Raw genomic sequence first — 23,035 nt, 5'->3', positions numbered from 1 at the left:
AGGCTGTATTCTCAGTGATGTCATCGATCTCTAGTGATTGGATAGGCTGCATTCTCAGTGATGTCATCGCTCTCTAGTGATTGGATAGGCTGCATTCTCACTGATGTCACTGCTCTCTAGTGATTGGATAGGCTGCCTTCTCACTGATGTCATCCCTCTCTAGTGATTGGATAGGCTGCATTCTCAGTGATGTCATCGCTCTCTAGTGATTGGATAGGCTGCATTCTCAGTGATGTCATCACTTTCCGACAACGGCCTTCCCAGAAGAGGTGAAGCTATTATAGCTGCAAAGGGTGGGCCAACTCAATATTGAACCCTCCGGACTAAGACTGGGATGCCATTAAAATTCATGTGTGTGTAAAGGCAGGTGTCCCAATACTTTTGGTAATATAGTGTGTATCGTACATTCCCCTCACTCCCTTCCCTGAAGAGCTTACAATCTAAGGCCCCTAACTCACACTCATCCATACACATACTAGGGGCAATTAAAGCTCCCAGCCTGTCACTGGTGTGTGGGAGGAAACCCCACGCAGGTACAGGGAGAACATGCAAACTCCATGGTTGGGATTCGAACCGGCGACCCAAGTGCTGCTAGGCGGTATATAGTGTATATGTAAAGTGCTGCATGAATTGAGGACGCTATAAAAGTACCTGTTATAAATAAAAAAATAAAGACAAAAAGAACAGAACACATTCTCCTTTATTAAGTTTTACAATTGTAATATTAAACATTGTGAAACAAAAGAAAAAAAAATGAATAATAATAATAATAAAAAAAAAAAAAAAAAGAAGTTATACTATCACCCCGACTAGGTACAGCATAGTTCTGTTATTGTGTCTGCTCACATAACATCCTTCCGCAGAACATTTCCTGCCTCCTGCGCTACATACATGATGGCTTCCCGGTGACGTCACCCAGGCTCATCTTGGGCGAACGATTAAAAAGTAACAGATAATCCTTTACACTGTAAAAAATCTCCCATTTACGGAACGTATGATTATCTTCCAGTCACCTCTACCGGAACGTCTCTCTACCCAACCGCCACAGAAACTCTGCCTATGTACATCGAAAAAAAAACTACTTAACTTAAATATTAACCCCTCTGCCCTCCCCTCCCCCCCACCCCCCACCCCCCACCCCTACCTGACTATTCATCCCCCTCTACCTCCCTCGCCTTCCCATACAAACCATTTCCCATTGATACGCCCCCACAGAACCTCCCATCCCCTCCCTTACAGAAGCTCCCGGTTATGTCAAATGCTTTTCAGGTATCAGCAAATAAAAAATAAAAAGTGCAGACGTGGAAAACCTAGGAGGAGAAAAAACGGGGAGCGAGGAAGGGAAGGGTAACAAGAGAGTTGTCAGGGAGATGATGGAGCGGCGTGAGGAAGAAGTGGTCCCTTTGGGAATATTCGGAACGGTTAGGATTTTAATTGTCCCGTTTTTGTGCATTAATCAGCTGAAAGAGAACGAGAGAAAATGACAAATCTTCCGGAAATCATTCCATGGTCACAACAATAATCATCATCATCATCATCATCATCATCATCCAGGCAATAGAGAACACTGACAATCCAATATATATACCTCTCTGAAGTGTCTGCTGCCTGTCTACTGTGATGTCACCGCTCTCTAGTGATTGGATAGGCTCCATTCTCAGTGATGTCACCGCTCTCTAGTGATTGGATAGGCTCCATTCTCAGTGATGTCACCGCTGTCTAGTGATTGGATAGGCTGCATTCTCAGTGATGTCACCGCTCTCTAGTGATTGGATAGGCTGCATTCTTAGTGATGTCATCGCTCTCTAGTGATTGGATAGGCTGCATTCTCAGTGATGTCACCGCTCTCTAGTGATTGGATAGGCTGCATTCTCAGTGATGTCACCGCTCTCTAGTGAATGGATAGGCTGCATTCTCAGTGATGTCACCGCTCTCTAGTGATTGGATAGGCTGCATTCTCAGTGATGTCATCGCTCTCTAGTGAATGGATAGGCTGCATTCTCAGTGATGTCATCACTCTCTAGTGATTGTATAGGCTGCATTCTCAGTGATGTCACCGCTCTCTAGTGATTGGATAGGCTGCATTCTCAGTGATGTCACCGCTCTCTAGTGATTGGATAGGCTGCCTTCTCAGTGATGTCACCGCTCTCTAGTGATTGGATAGGCTGCATTCTCAGTGATGTCACCGCTCTCTAGTGATTGGATAGGCTGCATTCTCAGTGATGTCATCGCTCTCTAGTGAATGGATAGGCTGCATTCTCAGTGATGTCATCACTCTCTAGTGATTGTATAGGCTGCATTCTCAGTGATGTCACCGCTCTCTAGTGATTGGATAGGCTGCCTTCTCAGTGATGTCATCCCTCTCTAGTGATTGGATAGGCCCCATTCTCAGAACCAGAAAATGATGGCTGTAGCCCCGCCTCAGCACGTTTCCCTGGAATACATCCGCAGGAAGGTTCTTTGCTGCAAGCGGAATACATTTGGGGGCTTAGACTCACAAAGCGTTTTTTGACCTTCCTGTAAAAAGGGGGTCAAAAATATTTGGCGTGTTCTTCACACTTGTGGTAATATCCTATCCGTGGGGACGAGGAGTGCTAAAATCAGGAAAGTTATCCTCGGTGGTTTAGGGACACTTATTGGACGATTGTCATGGCCTATGAGTGTACAGAGTGCACAATCCTTTGTTATATGTGAAGATCTTTGCTTTTGTTTTGCATTTTTTGGTGCTTGTTGGGGCATTTAAAGGGGCAGCTACACTATTTTCTGTTTCATTTATCTTCTTTCTGTAAACTTTGAGGATTGTTCAGATGGTAAATATTTTCCTAGGTGGTGTGAGGACATCTATTGGATGACATTTTATGGACTCTCTAAATACAGTGCCTTGTGAAAAGTATTCGGCCCCCTTGAACTTTTCAACCTTTTGCCACATTTCAGGCTTCAAACATAAAGATATAAAATTTTAATTTTTTGTGAAGAATCACCAACAAGTGGGACACAATTGTGAAGTGGAACGAAATCTATTGGATAATTTAAACTTTTTTATCAAATAAAAAACTGAAAAGTGGTGCGTGCAAAATTTTTCGGCCCCTTTACTTTCAGTGCAGCAAACTCACTCCAGAAGTTCAGCGAGGATCTCTGAATGATCCAATGTTGTCCTAAATGACTGATGGTGATAAATAGAATCCACCTGTGTGTAATCAAGTCTCTGTATAAATGCACCTGCTCTGTGATAGTCTCAGGGTTCTGTTGAAAGTGCAGAGAGCATCATGAAGACCAAGGAACACACCAGGCAGGTCCGTAATACTGTTGTGGAGAAGTTTAAAGCCGGATTTGGATACAAAAAGATTTCCCAAGCTTTAAACATCCCAAGGAGCACTGTGCAAGCCATCATTTTGAAATGGAAGGAGTATCAGACCACTGCAAATCTACCAAGACCTGGCCGTCCCACTACACTTTCAGCTCAGACAAGGAGAAGACTGATCAGAGATGCAGCCAAGAGGCCCATGATCACTCTGGATGAACTGCAGAGAATTACAGCTGAGGTGGGAGAGTCTGTCCATAGGACAACAATCAGTCGTACACTGCACAAATCTGCCCTTTATGGAAGAGTGGCAAGAAGAAAGCCATTTCTCAAAGATATCCATAAAAAGTCTTGTCTAAAGTTTGCCACAAGCCACCTGGGAGACACACCAAACATGTGGAAGAAGGTGCTCTGGTCAGATGAAACCAAAATCCAACTTTTTGCCCACAATGCAAAACGATATGTTTGGCGTAAAAGCAACACAGCTCATCACCCTCAACACACCATCCCCACTGTCACACATGGTGGTGGCAGCATCATGGTTTGGGCCTGCTTTTCTTCAGCAGGGACAGGGAAGATGGTTAAAATTGAGGGGAAGATGGATGCAGCCAAATACAGGACCATTCTGGATGAAAACCTGTTGGAGTCTGCAAAAGACCTGAAACTGGGACGGAGATTTATCTTCCAACAAGACAATGATCCCAAACATACAGCAAAATCTACAAAGGAATGGTTCACAAATAAACGTATCCAGGTGTTAGAATGGCCAAGTCAAAGTCCAGACCTGAATCCAATCGAGAATCTGTGGAAAGAGCTGAAAACTGCTGTTCACAAACGCTCTCCATCCAACCTCACTGAGCTCCAGCTGTTTTGCAAGGAAGAATGGGCAAGAATTTCAGTCTCTCGATGTGCAAAACTGATAGAGACACCCCAAGCGACTTGCAGCTGTAATCGCAGCAAAAGGCGGCTCTACAAAGTATTAACACAAGGGGGCCCAATCATTTTGCACGCCCCACTTTTCATTTTTTTATTAGTTAAAAAAGTTTCAAAAATCCAATAGATTTCGTTCCACTTCACAATTGTGTCCCACTTGTTGGTGATTCTTCACAAAAAATAAACATTTTATATCTTTATGTTTGAAGCCTGAAATGTGGCAAAAGGTTGAAAAGTTCAAGGGGGCCGAATACTTTCACAAGGCACTGTACATACACACGCACATATATATATATAAACACATATACATAACACATATACATACACGGACTATTAGAATACACAGCGCGTTATTATTTGATATATAAGGAGCGCCTTACTTTCTGATTGCATTTTCAGGTTTGTATCTGTGGAGGGGGGAGGGGTTAATTTAAATCTGTACAAAAAAGGGTCAAACAGAATACGCAGACTTTGTCCTAAAGCGCATTTCTCCTTTAATGGCCATGCACAGCCCACTGGAAGCGAAGCGGACAGCTCCCGATGAGACTGATTGCTGGGCGTTAACGAGGCTCATTTACAGTAACCTGATGAAGAAGTGCGGGGCCAAGCTCAGCAATCAGATGTGCGATTTGATTTTTTTTCAGCCACCACCAGAAAATCTAACAGCTGCAATCTGGACGACGGCGACGGCTTTAATAAATGGGCCCAACTGTCTTTTCCGTATGCTGAAGCCACCAAAGCAGCTGCTGATGAGAAAAGGCTGCAAAATGCTCCACCTACTGGCTGCTACTAAGTACCGCAACCAATGATCTGTCACGCACAATAGACTCGTCGTGATTTTCGAGAGACGAGAGGATTTCTGAAGTCACAGATGAACTGGTTATGAGTTCCAGACTAATAAGATTAAACTGAAGGTGGAAGGCCCTGCAGCAGAGACCTGTGCCGAGTGTTTCTGCGGTGCTGCCCACCTACCTCCAAAACACTTACCAGCTCTCTAGTACCTGCAACCTGACCCAACCCAGTCCATCTGTTAAGGAATCCAATGTACATAATGATAATCAGAAAATGTCTATTTGCTTATGTGTATACATGTTCCCATGCTCCTTACTTATTATGTACCATACAGATTGACTCTGTTCTGTTCGTAGCCAAGATGGCGTCTATACCCTACATCCCACGCGTCAGAAGAATGCATTCGAGATAAGGGAACCAGCTTCAACCAAACTTCAAGCATCAAGTTTCTTCATTTCTCTTGTATTGTAACCAATAAGATGTACCAATTAGACTGACATAGTAATGACGTATCTTTCTGTATAAAATATTAACACCGCCCACCAATAAATCAGTTTTTAGAAGTAGCCGAGCTGAACATGTCTCAGAGAGTGTTTACTTCTAATGTGCTGCACATTTATACTTTTTAATTAGGAATAGCAGCAGATAACCAAGAACTGATTTATAGTTCTTATCCATTTCACATCGTTTGCATCCTGTGTGTAGAAAGTTGAAAAAGCCTCAGCCCAGGCTCTGTCCAGGTCACAGCTCCCAATGCATTTTGCTTAGCCCATGGGGAATTCCCGTTATTAATCTCCACGGTTAAGCCCCATGGGCAGGTCGAAACACGTTGGTGGAGTGGCCTGGACAGAGCCTGGCCAAGGGCTGTTTCCACTTTCTACACACAGGGTTTTGCGGCTTTTGGGACTTTCTTCGCATTGATATCTACAGAGCTGGGACAACCTGCACTCCAAGCGGCTGACAGCCGATGAGGACCTGTCATCGCCTTGAGTGACACCCTTTGTTTTGGCAAAGGTTCACAGAGAGCAAAAGGAGTAGTCACCAGTGCTGCTTGTGGTCTCCCGACAGCTATTCTTTCCCCCATGTCACTGATTTACCATGCCTTGATCTACACTTTGTCTCTATGTGGAGGTGGCTATCTTGGTAGAGGGCTTCTCCTCCTCATGCCAGAGCTGCCTGCCACCCGGCAGACGAATATACAAGAAGCAACAGGAGAGGGGGAGGGAGCACAGATCCACAGAATGGATACAGAAGGGAGATCCTTGCACTGTAGGTCCTCAGGTGCAGCTTTCTCTCCAGAAAGGAGAACAGTGAGCTGCACAGTTCAACCCTCCTGTAGGTGGCAGTATAAGCTGCTGAATGAAGTAGAAACAGGGAGATCCTTGCACTTCAGGTCCTCAGGTACAGCTTCCCCCTCCAGCAAGGGGAACAGTGAGCCGCACAGTTCAACCCTCCTGTAGGTGGCAGTATAAGCTGCTGGATGAAGCAGAAAGATCCTCGCACTACAGGTCCTCAGATGCAGGTTCCGCTCCAGCAAGGAGAACAGTGAGCTGCACAGTTCAACCCTCCTGTAGGTGGCAGTATAAGCTGCTGGATGAAGTAGAAGCAGGGAGATCCTTGCACTGCAGGTCCTCAGGTTCAGCTTCCTCTCCAGCAAGGGGAACGGTAAGTGGCACCGTTCAACCCTCCTGCTGGTGGCAGTATAACCTGCTGGATGAAGCTGGGAGATCCTTGCACTGCAGGTCCTCGGGTGCAGCTTCCTCTCCAGCAAGGGTAACGGTAAGCGGCAACATTCAACCCTCCTGCAGGTGGCAGTATAACCTGCTGGATGAAGCTGGGAGATCCTTGTACTGCAGGTCCTCGGGTGCAGCTTCCCCTCCAGCAAGGAGAACAGTGAGCAACACAGTCATGACATCAAATAAACTCTGCTGAGACTACCAGTCACAGGCAGCAGCACCTCAGATGATCTCATATCGCACAGGTAAGGCTGAAGGCACAGCAAATGTATGGCTTATTTTTTAGGATGAACTGAAAACAGAACTGCACAGTCTCAGGGCACCGCTGTCACTTTTGCTTATTCACAAACACAGGAATGTCACTTATTGCCATAAATATCTCATCTACACTAAACAAGCGCCATTGTTCGGGAACAATTCGAGAATTTCTGCTCACCTATCACCAGTCGTATCGGCGGGATGGGCGGGCTGTGCTGTCTTCAGGTCCCTGGATGGCGAGTCTCTCCTCTGGGGCTGCTCTCCTTCTATACTGCAGGCCCCTCTGACTCCGGTAATGGGAGGTCCCCCTGTGCCATTCTTCATTAAAACCACCAACATCATCTACATAGAAGGAAGGAAAATTATTCACTGACCTGAGAGACCCCCTTCCCATTATCAGGCATGACATAGGAGGTCATGGCTCTTCACATATAGGAAGCACCAGAATTTGGATCATTGAAATTAGATTCGCTAGAAGCGGCAAAGAAGAAAAAAAAAATTAGGGAAGGCGAGGCTGATTCCCTGCGGGGGGGGGATGGTAAAGGACTGCATTCCTGGGACCCCACTAAATGTGCTGCTTGTGGAAAGAGACTATTGGGTAGAACAATGGCTAAGTGGTTAGCACCTCCGCCTAGCAGCACTGGGGTTGTCTGTTCAAATCCCAACCACAACACTACCTGCCTGGAGTTTGCATACCCCTGCGCTTGTGTGGGTTTCCTCCCACACTACAAAGACATGCTTGTAGTTGAGATCCACCAAAGTTTCAGTGGATCTGAACCGGCCACGCGCAAACCCGATGTTCCGCCGGCCACGCGCCAACCCGACGTTCCTGCCCGCCCCACCCAAACCCGACGTTCCTGCCCGCCCCACCCAAACCCGACGTTCCTGCCCGCCCCACCCAAACCCGACGTTCCTGCCCGCCACACCCAAACCCGACGTTCCTGCCCGCCACACCCAAACCCGACGTTCCTGCCCGCCACACCCAAACCCGACGTTCCTGCCCGCCACACCCAAACCCGACGTTCCTGCCCGCCACACCCAAACCCGACGTTCCTGCCCGCCACACCTAAACCCGACGTCCCTGCCCGCCACACCCAAACCCGACGTTCCTGCCCGCCACACCCAAACCCGACGTTCCTGCCCGCCACACCCAAACCCGATGTTCCTGCCCGCCACACCCAAACCCGACGTCCCTGCCCGCCACACCCAAACCCGACGTTCCTGCCCGCCACACCCAAACCCGACGTTCCTGCCCGCCACACCCAAACCCGACGTTCCTGCCCGCCACACCCAAACCCGACGTCCCTGCCCGCCACACCCAAACCCGACGTTCCTGCCCGCCACACCCAAACCCGACGTTCCTGCCCGCCACACCCAAACCCGACGTTCCTGCCCGCCACACCTAAACCCGACGTCCCTGCCCGCCACACCCAAACCCGACGTTCCTGCCCGCCACACGCAAACCCGACGTTCCTGCCCGCCACACCCAAACCCGATGTTCCTGCCCGCCACACCCAAACCCGACGTCCCTGCCCGCCACACCCAAACCCGACGTTCCTGCCCGCCACACCCAAACCCGCCGTTCCTGCCCGCCACACCCAAACCCGATGTTCCTGCCCGCCACACCCAAACCCGACGTCCCTGCCCGCCACACCCAAACCCGACGTTCCTGCCCGCCACACCCAAACCCGACGTTCCTGCCCGCCACACCCAAACCCGACGTTCCTGCCCGCCACACCCAAACCCGACGTCCCTGCCCGCCACACCCAAACCCGACGTTCCTGCCCGCCACACGCAAACCCGACGTTCCTGCCCGCCACACCCAAACCCGATGTTCCTGCCCGCCACACCCAAACCCGACGTCCCTGCCCGCCACACGCAAACCCGACGTTCCTGCCCGCCACGCGCAAACCCGATGCCCGCCGGGCACTTGCGAATGATCCCGAGAGAGGAAGAAAGGAGATCTGACTATGTAAACAATCGCTGTTCTGATGGGAGAAGATGGAGATCTTGTGTTTCTGCCAAGCAGAAACAAAGATCTGTCTTCGCCCAGTCAGTCCATCCCCCAACACAGTTGGCAAGCACCCCCCAGGGACACGATTAACCCTTTGATCACCCCTGGTGTTAACCCCATTCCCTGCCAGTGTCACTAGTACAGTGATAGTGCATATGTTTAGCACTGATCACTAATAATGTCACTGGTCCCCAAAAAAAGTGTCAGTTATGCCGGCCATACACAGTTCGAATTTCAAAAGAGTTCTTTCGAAATTCGAACCGTGAATGGCCGGCATAACTGACACTTTTTTGTACCTAAGAATTTTCGTATGCATTTCGCACCATTAATGGGCGGCAGCAACAGCCGATTTTCGTCTGGAAATCAAATTTGAGAAATAAGACAGGTTGGAAATTTTTTTAAAAACAAAAGATTTTCTAATCAATGATGTGAGAATCGTGTGCGAAACGTAATAAAAAAAGAGAATTTACGGAGAGAAAAGAAGATTCCCGGCCATGAAAATTCTTTTCTGTAGCAACACGGAGGTGAAATTGAAGGCTTGGGTCGGCCGAATTTCGAAAATCAATGGTGGCGCCATCCGATCACAAAAAAAAAAAAAATGTATTTTCGGATTTTGAAAAGAAAATTCGTTCGAAATTCGACCGTGTATGGCCTGCATAAGGTGTCCGATTTGTCGGCTGCAATCCCGCAAAAAATCACTGATCGCCGCCATTACTAGTAAAAAAAAAAAAACATGACATAAATATATCCCATAGGTTGTAGATGTGATAACTTTTGCGCAAACCAATCAATCAATATACGCTTATTGGGATTTTTTTTTTTTATCAGACACATAGCAGAATACATATTGGCCTAAATTGATGAAGAAATTCAATGTTTTATTGGATGTTTTATAGCAAAAAATATTGTTTGTTTATTTTTATTTTTTTCAAAATTGTCGCCATTATATGTTTATAGCACAAACTAAAGGAGGTGATGAAATACCACCGAAAGAAAAGCGAAAAAAAGAGAATATGAATGTAATTTGGGTTGAGTGTTACATGACCGCGCAATTACCAGTTAAGGTAGCGCAGTGCTGAACAGCAAAAAATGTCCTGGTCATGAAAAGGGGGGGGGGGGGGAACCTTCCGGATTTATCAGTTAGGGATACAAGTAAGATTTGTGACAGATGAGATCAGAAAATTATTTCTAATAAGGTAACACTGAATATAACAAGATACAATGTAAGCAGATTGAACTGTAAGAAAATAAAAAGAAACAAAGTTACTGTCACCTGCTGATGCATCAGGAAGGGACGCTGCCTACTGATTGGCCACCCTCACAGTAACATTTCCTTGGCTCCTCCCTCGCCGCCTCCCCTTGGTAGGAGTGCACCCTGGGAATGTTCTGGTGGCGGAGTTGACCCGGGTGGATGGTGTCACCGCCCTCTCTGGGAGCCCCGCCCTCTCTGGGAGCCCCGCCCTCTCTGGGAGCCCCGCCCTCTCTGGGTGTTTGGGCCACATGATTCAGATGAAGAAGCCACACTTAGAGCAATGACACCAATGTAGCAGGGGGGCAGGAAGGGAGCTGGGATTGGCAAGTCTACCCTCCTGGGGGATGGGCGATCAGCACTGTCACCTCCCCCTGAATGGACAGTGTCACATGACCTCAGCTTAGGCCACATGACCAGCGATTTCTCTGCAGCCGGACTGTGGTCAGAAGCTTCCAGAAGGTTTGCGTAGGTTGGCGCCCCCCCCCCCCCCCCCCCCAACGCCACCACTTCTGCCTTGGTACAAGGCACCGCGGACACGTACGCCATGGCTCCGCCTCAGTAAGGGTCAGCCAATCGGGTAAAAGCTTTCATGTGTAGATCCTCCCGAGCGCACAGCTTACTTTCATCCATGTTAATGTACTCCTGCCTCTCCTCGCGGTCTCCCGTGCGACGGTTGTGAGAGCGCTGCATGATGTGCGCCCGCTCTCCAATATGGTGACCGATGCTCATCTGTTCCATGCCGCTGTCCGAATCCCGCATTGTGCGTCTCGTCTCACAAATCTGCCACACAGGAAAGACGATCCGATTACACAAACATCCATCGACAGACTCCTCCCTCCAACCTCATAGCATCCAATGAGATTTCACTTTACCAAACTCACATCAGAGGAAGTGACCTCCTACCGCCTTCTACACGTTACTGAACACTGAGTATGGGCTAGATCAGGGGGCTCCAAACTGCGGCCCTGGGGCCAGATGTGGCCCTTAGCTATCCTTTATCCAGCCCTTGGAGCACTGTGCCTACCAATGATGGGGCACTATTCCTCCCACTGACACCAATGATGGGGCACTATTCCTCCCACTGACACCAATGATGGGGCACTATTCCTCCCACTGACACCAATGATGGGGCACTATTCCTCCCACTGACACCAATGATGGGGCACTATTCCTTCCACTGACACCAATGATGGGGCACTATTCCTCCCACTGACACCAATGATGGGGCACTATTCCTCCCACTGACACCAATGATGGGGCACTATTCCTCCCACTGACACCAATGATGGGGCACTATTCCTCCCACTGACACCAATGATGGGGCACTATTCCTCCCACTGACACCAATGATGGGGCACTATTCCTCCCACTGACACCAATGATGGGGCACTATTCCTCCCACTGACACCAATGATGGGGCACTATTTCTTCCACTGATGGGGCACTATTCCTCCCACTGACACCAATGATGGGGCACTATTCCTCCCACCGACACCAATGATGGGGCACTATTCCTCCCATCGACACCAATGATGGGGCACTATTCCTCCCACCGACACCAATGATGGGGCACTATTCCTCCCACCGATACCAATGATGGGGCACTATTCTTCCCACTGATACCAATGATGGGGCACTATTCCTCCCACTGACACCAATGATGGGGCACTATTCCTCCCACTGACACCAATGATGGGGCACTATTCCTCCCACTGACACCAATGATGGGGCACTATTCCTCCCACTGACACCAATGATGGGGCACTATTTCTTCCACTGATGGGGCACTATTCCTCCCACTGACACCAATGATGGGGCACTATTCCTCCCACCGACACCAATGATGGGGCACTATTCCTCCCATCGACACCAATGATGGGGCACTATTCCTCCCACCGACACCAATGATGGGGCACTATTCCTCCCACTGATACCAATGATGGGGCACTATTCTTCCCACTGATACCAATGATGGGGCACTATTCCTCCCACTGATACCAATGATGGGGCACTATTCTTCCCACTGATACCAATGATGGGGCACTATTCCTCCCACTGACACCAATGATGGGGCACTTTTCCTCCCACCGACACCAATGATGGGGCACTATTCCTCCCACTGATACCAATGATGGGGCACTATTCCTCCCACTGACACCAATGGTGGGGCATTGTTACCGATACCAGGACATTTTCTACTCTAAAGTCTGAAGGATAATAAACTGGCCCTTTGTTTAGCCAGTTTGGAGATCCATGATCTGGACACAAGCTTATATGTGTGAGATTAGGGAAGTACTTACCCCGCCGGGGGCGGTGCACGTCTGTGATGTCTCCTGATATACTTTAGGGGTGCCGCTGCCCAACATATTGGAGTAGGATATGACCGTGGAAGAGGAGAATGTCTGACAGTTTGACCCACTGGAAAGTTGCTCCTGTTGGTAAACAAAGGCAAACACCGATCAATATATTTACAGATCATGGGGGGGGGAGGGGTTTACCGAAACTGGAGAGTGCCAAGTCTGGTGCAGCTCTGCATAGAAACCAATCAGTTTCCAGGTTTTATTGCCAAAGCTTCATTAAACCAAGCTGAAGCCAGAAGCTGATTGGCTGTCATGCACAGCTGCACCACATTTTGCCCTCTTAAAATTTTCACTCCCCCGCCCCCCCCATCATACGGAATGATTTATAAAATGTGTGTGTGTATATATAATATATAATATACATACATACAGGGGCCAGTTTATATTTATCATGAAAGGGATTTCAAAAGCCATTTTCATGAATGTCTAAATCTGCAGTGGTGCAAAATCTGTTGATCCTGCCATGACGGTCATTGTTAAGGCACACACACTCTAATAGAGAGGCGCTTATCCCAACGCGTTTCAGATGTTAAGCTTCTTCAGGATTTCAGGGGGTGCAACTGCTGGAAAAGATATACACACCCTAACAACATATATAGATCAAAAACATACATGATATTAATACACAGATTTTACATCATGTTTTGATCTAAATATTGTACTATTACAGTTAGGGAAGGGGTCTTCTTGGGGGGGGGGGCTAATAAAACTGGTAACGATTCCTACAATCATTTTTATAGGCGTTTCCTGAATTCACCTTTAAAGTCCCATCTACTCAATTCTTCCTTTTGTATATCGATTATAAAAGTGGCTGAGCTGATGTCTATTGCAGAGACACGTTGCACTGTCAGGATCAGGAAGTCCAACCTGAGCAAAGACGTGCACACTTCCCCCGTGTGTGCGGACAGGAAGCGGCCGACGTGCACACTTCCCCCGTGTGTGCGGACAGGAAGCGGCCGACGTGCACACTTCCCCCGTGTGTGCGGACAGGAAGCGGCCGACGTGCACACTTCCCCCGTGTGTGCGGACAGGAAGCGGCCGACGTGCACACTTCCCCCGTGTGTGCGGACAGGAAGCGGCCGACGTGCACACTTCCCCCCCCCCCCGTGTGTGCGGACAGGAAGCGGCCGACGTGCACACTTCCCCCCCCCCGTGTGTGCGGACAGGAAGCGGCCGACGTGCACACTTCCCCCCCCGCGTGTGCGGACAGGAAGCGGCCGACGTGCACACTTCCCCCCCCGCGTGTGCGGACAGGAAGCGGCCGACGTGCACACTTCCCCCGCGTGTGCGCGGGCAGAAAGCGGCCGACATGCACACTTCCCCCCCGTGTGTGCGGGCAGAAAGTGGCTGACATGCACACTTCCCCCATGTGTGCGGACAGGAAGCGGCCGACGTGCACACTTCCCCCGTGTGTGCGGACAGGAAGCGGCCGACGTGCACACTTCCCCCCGTGTGTGCGGACAGGAAGCGGCCGACGTGCACACTTCCCCCATGTGTGCGGACAGGAAGCGGCCGACGTGCACACTTCCCCCGTGTGTGCGGACAGGAAGCGGCCGATGTGCACACTTCCCCCATGTGTGCGGACAGGAAGCGGCCGACGTGCACACTTCCCCCGTGTATGCGGACAGGAATCGGCCGACGTGCACACTTCCCCCGTGTGTGCGGAAGGAAGCGGCCGACGTGCACACTTCCCCCATGTATGCGGACAGGAATCGGCCGACGTGCACACTTCCCCCGTGTGTGCGGACAGGAAGCGGCCGACGTGCACACTTCCCCCATGTGTGCGGACAGGAAGCGGCCGACGTGCACACTTCCCCCGTGTATGCGGACAGGAATCGGCCGACGTGCACACTTCCCCCGTGTATGCGGACAGGAATTGGCCGACGTGCACACTTCCCCCGTGTATGCGGACAGGAATCGGCCGACGTGCACACTTCCCCCGTGTGTGCGGAAGGAAGCGGCCGACGTGCACACTTCCCCCGTGTGTGCGGACAGGAAGCGGCCGACGTGCACACTTCCCCCATGTGTGCGGACAGGAAGCGGCCGACGTGCACACTTCCCCCGTGTATGCGGACAGGAATCGGCCGACGTGCACACTTCCCCCGTGTGTGCGGAAGGAAGCGGCCGACGTGCACACTTCCCCCATGTATGCGGACAGGAAGTGGCCGACGTGCACACTTCCCCCGCGTGTGTGGACAGGAAGCGGCCGACGTGCACACTTCCCCCGCGTGTGCGGACAGGAAGCGGCCGACGTGCACACTTCCCCCGCGTGTGCGGACAGGAAGCGGCCGACGTGCACACTTCCCCCGTGTATGCGGACAGGAAGCGGCCGACGTGCACACTTCCCCCGTGTGTGCGGAAGGAAGCGGCCGACGTGCACACTTCCCCCATGTATGCGGACAGGAATCGGCCGACGTGCACACTTCCCCCGTGTGTGCGGACAGGAAGCGGCCGACGTGCACACTTCCCCCATGTGTGCGGACAGGAAGCGGCCGACGTGCACACTTCCCCCGTGTATGCGGACAGGAATCGGCCGACATGCACACTTCCCCCGTGTGTGCGGAAGGAAGCGGCCGACGTGCACACTTCCCCCGTGTGTGCGGACAGGAAGTGGCCGACGTGCACACTTCCCCCGCGTGTGTGGACAGGAAGCGGCCGATGTGCACACTTCCCCCGCGTGTGCGGACAGGAAGCGGCCGACGTGCACACTTCCCCCGCGTGTGCGGACAGGAAGCGGCCGACGTGCACACTTCCCCCGTGTATGCGGACAGGAAGCGGCCGACGTGCACACTTCCCCTGTGTATGCGGACAGGAAGCGGCCGACGTGCACACTTCCCCCGCGTGTGCGGACAGGAAGCGGCCGACGTGCACACTTCCCCCGTGTATGCGGACAGGAAGCGGCCGACGTGCACACTTCCCCTGTGTATGCGGACAGGAAGCAGGTGACGTGCACACTTCCCCCGTGTATGCGGACAGGAAGCGGCCGACGTGCACACTTCCCCTGTGTATGCGGACAGGAAGCGGCCGACGTGCACACTTCCCCTGTGTATGCGGACAGGAAGCAGGTGACGTGCACACTTCCCCCGTGTGTGCGGGCAGGAAGCGGCCGACATGCACACTTCCCCCCCGTGTGCGCGGACAGGAAGTGGCAGCACTCAGATGGGAAGAGTCATTGTATGAAGAAGCACGGAGGGGTTTGTGATGCCGGCGGGGGGCATTACATCTCATCCACATAAAGAAACACAATCCTCTAATGACGACTTTCCTCATTAAATGGTATTTTTTATCTGCTTCAAGTTTCGCTACTGCAGGAAAAAATTTATTAAAAAAAACAAACAAATGAAGTATTTATTGAATTGAAGGATTTATAAATACTATCAGGATGTTTCCTTGAAATCTGCCTTCATCCTGAACCGTTCCCATAATCCCCGACACAGACAAGGAGATTGGGACAAGAAACCGATAAAGGATTTTATTGCAGAAGTGGAACTGCAAATCGCAGATAAGACGTGCAGGCGGTGAAATCAAAGCCTCCTCTGTACTGTGCCGGAAATATAAACATATTTCAGGCTTAAAGGAAAAAAGTGTTTAAGGAAAGGAGCGCTTGGAAACAATCTCGCCAATGTGCGCAGTCATAGTCCAATGAGAAAGCTGGAGGCAGGGAGGGGACACCGCAGAAGTCACCTAATTAGTAAATAGAGTCCACCTGTGTGTCATTTAATCTCAGTATAAAACAGCTGTTCTGTGAAGCCCTCAGAGGTTTGTTAGAGATCCTTAGTGAACAAACAGCATCACGAAGGCCAAGGAACACACCAGGCAGGTCAGGGATAAAGTTGTGGAGAAGTATAAAGCAGGGTTCGGTTATAATAAAATCTCCCAAGCTTTGACCATCTCACGGAGCTCTGTTCAATCCATCATCGGAAAATAGAAAGAGTATGGCACAACTGCAAACCTACCAAGACATGGCCGTCCACCTAAACTGACCGGGCCGGGCAAGGAGAGCATTCATCAGAGAAGAGCCAAGAGGTCCATGGTGACTCTGGAGGAGCTGCAGAGATCCACAGCTCAGGGGGGAGAATCTGTCCACAGGACAACTATTAGTCGTCTCTCCACAAATCTGCCCTTTATGGAAGAGTGACAAGAAGAAAGACATTGGAGGAAGAAAGTCATAAGAAGTCCTGTTTGTAGTTTGTGAGAAGCCATGTGGGGGAGGGGGCAACAAACATGTGGAAGAAGGTGATCTGGTCACAGGAGACCAAAATTCAACTTTATGGCCTAAAAGTAAAACGCTATGTGTGGGGAAAACTAACACCGCCCATCCCCCGAACACACCATCCCCACCGTGAGACATGGTGGTGGCAGCATCATGTGGTGGGGATGGTTTTCTTCAGCAGGGACAGGGAAGCTGGTCAGAGTTGATGGGAAGATGGATGGAGACAAATACAGGACAATCTTAGAAGAAAACCTGTTAGAGTCGGCAGAAGACTTGAGACCGGGGCGGAGGTTCCCCTTCCAGCAGGACAACGACCCGAAACATCCAGCCAGAGCTACAATGGAATGGTTTACATCAAAGCATATTCATGTGTTAGAATGGCCCAGTCACAGTCCAGACCTAAATCCCATTGAGAATCTGTGGGCAAGACCTGAAAATTGCTGATCACAGACGCTCTCCATCCAATCTGACAGAGCTTGAGATATTCTACAAAGAAGAAGAATGGGCAGAAATGTCCTCTCTAGATGGGCAAAGCTGGTAGAGACACCCCCAAAAAGACTTGTAGAGAAAGGGGGTTCTACAAAGTATTGACTCCGGGGGGCGCCATACAAATGCCCCTCCCCCACACTTTTCACATATTTATTTGTATCATTTATCATTTTCCTTCCACTTCACAATTATGTGACACTTTGTGTTGGTCCATCACATACAATCCCAATCTCCATAGGACATGACTGCCGCCCCCCCATGTACAAAGCCAGCTCCATAAAGACTTATAAACAGCTTTATAAGTCCAAATTCCCACAGACACCCTCCAGCATCTCAGAGGGAAGCCTTCCCAGAAGAGTGGAGACTGATGACTGCAAAGCTCGGTGTCACCTGGTACTGGAGTGGGATATCCAACAAGCTCTTATGGGTGTAATGACCGCACTGTGTGTACCTGACGTGTATGGAAAGTGAATGTGAAGGAGTTATAATAAGGAAGAAGAAGAGGTTGCTGCAAGGACCACACTCTAGAGCAGGGGTGTCAAACTCAATGTCATTGCAGGCCGCATCAGCAGTATGGTTGCCCTCAAAGGGCTGATTGTATCTGGGATGTGTTACATACAGAGCGCAGAGTTCTGGGGGGGGCTAGGTTGCCATGTGTACAGAGCCCAGAGTTCAGGGGGGGGTGCCGCGTACAGAGCTCAGAGTTCGGGGGGGGTGTGCCGGGTACAGAGCTCAGAGTTCGGGGGGGGTGTGCCGGGTACAGAGCTCAGAGTTCGGGTGGGAAGCGTTGTGCCCTGTACAGAGCGCAGGGTTCAGGGGGGTGCCACCGTGTACAGAGCGCAGGGTTCAGGGGGGTGCCGCCGTGTACAGAGCGCAGGGTTCAGGGGGGTGCCGCCGTGTACAGAGCGCAGGGTTCAGGGGGGTGCCGCCGTGTACAGAGCGCAGGGTTCAGGGGGGTGCCGTCGTGTACAGAGTGCAGGGTTCAGGGGGGTGCCGCCGTGTACAGAGTGCAGGGTTCAGGGGGGTGCCGCCGTGTACAGAGTGCAGGGTTCAGGGGGGTGCCGCCGTGTACAGAGTGCAGGGTTTGGGGGGTGCCTTGTACAGAGTGCAGGGTTCGGGTGGGGGGTGCCGTGTACAGAGTGCAGGGTTCGGGTGGGGGGGGGATGCTGTGTACAGAGCACAGAGTTCAAGGGGGGGTGCTGTGTACAGAGTGTAGGGTTCGGGGGGGGGGGGGGGATGCTGTGTACAGAGCACAGAGTTCGGGGGGGGGGGGTGCTGTGAACAGAGCGCACTGTTCGGGGTGGGGGATGTGCTGAGTACAGAGTGTAGGGTTCGGGGGGGGGGGGAATGCTGTGTACAGAGCACACTGTTCGGGGTGGGGGGGGGGTGCTGTGAACAGAGCGCACTGTTCGGGGTGGGGGGGGGGGGGGGTGCTGTGAACAGAGCACACTGTTCGGGGTGGGGGATGTGCTGTGTACAGAGCACAGAGTTCGGGGGGGGGGGGGGGTGCTGTGTACAGAGCGCACTGTTCGGGGTGGGGGGGGGGGGGTGTGCTGAGTACAGAGTGTAGGGTTCAGGGGTGTGCTGTGTAATTTGGTGAAAGTTCCCAAAGGAGTTTCACAAAATTCTAGCTGTAAAACCGGGTGCGAGGGCCACATGGAAAGGCCTAGCGCTCCGATTTGGCCCCCGGCCCTTGTGTTTGACAGATGTGCTCTAGAGTATAGGAAAGCAAAAAGTAATAAGATACAAACATACTCACCATACCTCCCATAAGATCGTTCATCAATCCAAACATGTCCATGAATCCGCCCCCCTAAAGAGAGAGGAACAAAGGAAGACGTATCGTTACACAACCGCCACACCGACTGATATTAAAATGCAAAATTTAAAACAAAATAAAAAACAACAAAAACATGTTCTACTTCCCGGGTCTGTAATTGATTTGCACAGACCAGTCCTGATCCTCCTCTTCTCAGGTCCCCCTCCGCTGCACACTGGCTTTATACCTTGAATGCACCTTCAGCCTTTACAATCACTTTAAAAGTACAAATCATCCCAACCACTCGGCTACAAGCATGCCCTCATTGCCCCGCCCCCTGAAGGTTGGGCGGGGCCCCGGGTTGGTTTGTGGTCTGATAAGATCAGTGGCAAACAAACAAGGATGGAGAAGTGAAGTATAGGAGAAGAATGAGAACGTTCTCCTATCCTGAGGAAGCTCTTTTACAAGTAGAAAGTTTTACCTTCCCGCATTCCATGCATAGACCAATGGCGGCCAGTTCTGGGACAGCGTCACATGACCGCGGGCGGAGCACTCTGATCACACACTGAGGTACAGAGCCAATCATCTGCTTTTTACCATGTGACCAGCTGTGTCCAATCACAGCCCATCACGATGTAAACAGAAGCCGGTCATTGGGATTCCTTTCCTCACTCTGTCAGTGAGACGGGGGAGGAGAGGAGAGCCGAAAACCGGCTTCTGTATAAAGGGACAAATCTACAGTGATTATCGGTGCAGTCCCGCCCATCAGCACCCGCGATTCAATGTCACCTATTAGTGCCGCCCCATTAGCACCCGCCAATCAATGTCACCTATTAGTGCCGCCCATCAGCGCCCACCAATCAATGTCACCTATTAGTGCCGCCCCATCAGCGCCCACCAATCAATGTCACCTATTAGTGCCGCCCCATCAGCGCCCACCAATCAATGTCACCTATTAGTGCCGCCCCATCAGCACCCGCCAATCAATGTCACCTATTAGTGCCGCCCCATCAGCACCCACCAATCAATGTCACCTATTAGTGCCGCCCATCAGCACCCGCCAATCAATGTCACCTATTAGTGCCGCCCCATCAGCACCCGCCAATCAATGTCACCTATTAGTGCCGCCCATCAGCGCCCGCCAATCAATGTCACCTATTAGTGCCGCCCATCAGCGCCCACCAATCAATGTCACCTATTAGTGCCGCCCATCAGCGCCCGCCAATCAATGTCACCTATTAGTGCCGCCCCATCAGCGCCCACCAATCAATGTCACCTATTAGTGCCGCCCCATCAGCGCCCGCCAATTAATGTCACCTATTAGTGCCGCCCCATCAGCGCCCGCCAATCAATGTCACCTATTAGTGCCGCCCATCAGCGCCCGCCAATCAATGTCACCTATTAGTGCCGCCCATCAGCGCCCGCCAATCAATGTCACCTATTAGTGCCGCCCATCAGCGCCCGCCAATCAATGTCACCTATTAGTGCCGCCCATCAGCGCCCGCCAATCAATGTCACCTATTAGTGCCGCCCATCAGCGCCCGCCAATCAATGTCACCTATTAGTGCCGCCCCATCAGCGCCCACCAATCAATGTCACCTATTAGTGCCGCCCCATCAGCGCCCGCCAATCAATGTCACCTATTAGTGCCGCCCCATCAGCGCCCGCCAATCAATGTCACCTATTAGTGCCGCCCATCAGCGCCCGCCAATCAATGTCACCTATTAGTGCCGCCCATCAGCGCCCGCCAATCAATGTCACCTATTAGTGCCGCCCCATCAGCGCCCGCCAATCAATGTCACCTATTAGTGCCGCCCATCAGCGCCCGCCAATCAATGTCACCTATTAGTGCCGCCCATCAGCGCCCGCCAATCAATGTCACCTATTAGTGCCGCCCATCAGCGCCCGCCAATCAATGTCACCTATTAGTGCCGCCCATCAGCGCCCGCCAATCAATGTCACCTATTAGTGCCGCCCCATCAGCGCCCGCCAATCAATGTCACCTATTAGTGCCGCCCCATCAGCGCCCGCCAATCAATGTCACCTATTAGTGCCGCCCCATCAGCGCCCGCCAATCAATGTCACCTATTAGTGCCGCCCCATCAGCGCCCACCAATCAATGTCACCTATTAGTGCCGCCCCATCAGCGCCCACCAATCAATGTCACCTATTAGTGCCGCCCCATCAGCGCCCACCAATCAATGTCACCTATTAGTGCCGCCCCATCAGCGCCCGCCAATCAATGTCACCTATTAGTGCCGCCCATCAGCGCCCGCCAATGTCACCTATTAGTGCCGCCCATCAGCACCCGCCAATCAATGTCACCTATTAGTGCCGCCCATCAGCGCCCACCAATCAATGTCACCTATTAGTGCCGCCCCATCAGCGCCCACCAATCAATGTCACCTATTAGTGCCGCCCATCAGCGCCCGCCAATCAATGTCACCTATTAGTGCCGCCCATCAGCGCCCACCAATGTCACCTATTAGTGCCGCCCCATCAGCGCCCACCAATCAATGTCACCTATTAGTGCCGCCCATCAGCGCCCACCAATCAATGTCACCTATTAGTGCCGCCCATCAGCGCCCGGCAATCAATGTCACCTATTAGTGCCGCCCATCAGCGCCCGCCAATCAATGTCACCTATTAGTGCCGCCCATCAGCGCCCGCCGATCAATGTCACCTATTAGTGCCGCCCCATCAGCGCCCGCCAATCAATGTCACCCATTAGTGCCGCCCCATCAGCGCCCGCCGATCAATGTCACCTATTAGTGCCGCCCATCAGCGCCCGCCAATCAATGTCACCTATTAGTGCCGCCCATCAGCGCCCGCCAATCAATGTCACCTATTAGTGCCGCCCCATCAGCGCCCGCCAATCAATGTCACCTATTAGTGCCGCCCCATCAGCGCCCGCCAATCAATGTCACCTATTAGTGCCGCCCCATCAGCGCCCGCCAATCAATGTCACCTATTAGTGCCGCCCCATCAGCGCCCACCAATCAATGTCACCTATTAGTGCCGCCCCATCAGCGCCCACCAATCAATGTCACCTATTAGTGCCGCCCCATCAGCGCCCGCCAATCAATGTCACCTATTAGTGCCGCCCATCAGCGCCCGCCAATCAATGTCACCTATTAGTGCCGCCCATCAGCGCCCGCCAATCAATGTCACCTATTAGTGCCGCCCCATCAGCGCCCGCCAATCAATGTCACCTATTAGTGCCGCCCCATCAGCGCCCGCCAATCAATGTCACCTATTAGTGCCGCCCCATCAGCGCCCGCCAATCAATGTCACCTATTAGTGCCGCCCCATCAGCGCCCACCAATCAATGTCACCTATTAGTGCCGCCCCATCAGCGCCCACCAATCAATGTCACCTATTAGTGCCGCCCCATCAGCGCCCGCCAATCAATGTCACCTATTAGTGCCGCCCCATCAGCGCCCACCAATCAATGTCACCTATTAGTGCCGCCCCATCAGCGCCCGCCAATCAATGTCACCTATTAGTGCCGCCCATCAGCGCCCACCAATGTCACCTATTAGTGCCGCCCATCAGCACCCGCCAATCAATGTCACCTATTAGTGCCGCCCATCAGCGCCCACCAATCAATGTCACCTATTAGTGCCGCCCCATCAGCGCCCACCAATCAATGTCACCTATTAGTGCCGCCCATCAGCGCCCGCCAATCAATGTCACCTATTAGTGCCGCCCATCAGCGCCCACCAATGTCACCTATTAGTGCCGCCCCATCAGCGCCCACCAATCAATGTCACCTATTAGTGCCGCCCATCAGCGCCCACCAATCAATGTCACCTATTAGTGCCGCCCATCAGCGCCCGGCAATCAATGTCACCTATTAGTGCCGCCCATCAGCGCCCGCCAATCAATGTCACCTATTAGTGCCGCCCATCAGCGCCCGCCGATCAAT

General features: G+C 51.7%; 1 protein-coding gene across 1 annotated transcript; it reads right to left on the bottom strand.

Annotated features, from left to right (window-relative positions):
* Window positions 1–682: 682 nt before the first annotated feature.
* Window positions 683–19,161, bottom strand: LOC143956639 (myeloid leukemia factor 2-like; the record flags this gene model as incomplete). The annotated part of the gene is given in 5 exon segments (XM_077466834.1): window positions 683–1,460; window positions 7,199–7,362; window positions 10,907–11,066; window positions 12,587–12,718; window positions 19,108–19,161. Coding segments are annotated over 4 exon segments (507 nt in total), but the record flags the coding sequence as incomplete, so codon positions are not given.
* Between the last annotated feature and the right edge of the window lie 3,874 nt (window positions 19,162–23,035).

The sequence above is a fragment of the Lithobates pipiens genome, unplaced genomic scaffold (genome assembly GCF_037356315.1).
Source record: "Lithobates pipiens isolate NorthernLeopardFrog02 unplaced genomic scaffold, aLitPip1_a1.2 Scaffold_381, whole genome shotgun sequence".
Lineage (NCBI taxonomy): Eukaryota > Metazoa > Chordata > Amphibia > Anura > Ranidae > Lithobates > Lithobates pipiens.
The sequence above is the reverse complement of the archived record's forward strand: the minus strand, read 5'-3'. Positions and strand labels throughout refer to the sequence as shown.